A 388-nucleotide genomic window follows, 5' to 3' on the forward strand; every position below is an offset into this window, starting at 1 on the left:
AAATCCCCAGGTCATGATTTCGGTTGTACTCACCCCTCTCAGAGCGCCGCCGTTAACACCGCGCTTTCTCTCTCCTCAGGCTCCCTCCGTTTCCCATCCCTCCAGGATGAGAGAGGTTTGGGGGCGGCTTTTCCCCTCTCCCCGTAGTTGATAGTTTGGGAGCAGGAGGTGATGCTGGAGTCGAGATGGCAGACGGCGTGAAAACCTTCCTTCACGACCTCGTCAGGGTGAGGCGCCGCCGTTCGGCTCCTGGTCAGCTTCGGGGCACGCTGGCCACCGGCTCAAGTGGGACGGCTCACGTTCCATGACAGTCTGTCAAGCTCCCCGGTCTCTCTCGCCGTGTCCGCAGGGGATCAAGGACTCCATCTGGGGCATCTGCACCATCTCC

At 61.1% G+C, this 388-nt stretch overlaps 1 protein-coding gene across 1 annotated transcript in view; it reads left to right on the forward strand.

The window, feature by feature from the left end:
* Nucleotides 1-185: 185 nt before the first annotated feature.
* EI24 (etoposide induced 2.4) overlaps nt 186-388 on the forward strand; it is a gene marked incomplete at its 3' end in the record, with an annotated part of 1090 nt that continues 887 nt past the window's right edge. Inside the window, exons 1-2 of the mRNA XM_010132703.1 lie at nt 186-227; nt 350-387. Coding sequence (XP_010131005.1) covers nt 186-227; nt 350-387 — 80 coding nt within the window. The remainder of the gene's footprint in view (nt 228-349; nt 388) is intronic.

This window comes from Buceros rhinoceros, unplaced genomic scaffold (genome assembly GCF_000710305.1).
Source record: "Buceros rhinoceros silvestris isolate BGI_N320 unplaced genomic scaffold, ASM71030v1 scaffold45823, whole genome shotgun sequence".
Classification (NCBI taxonomy): domain Eukaryota; kingdom Metazoa; phylum Chordata; class Aves; order Bucerotiformes; family Bucerotidae; genus Buceros; species Buceros rhinoceros.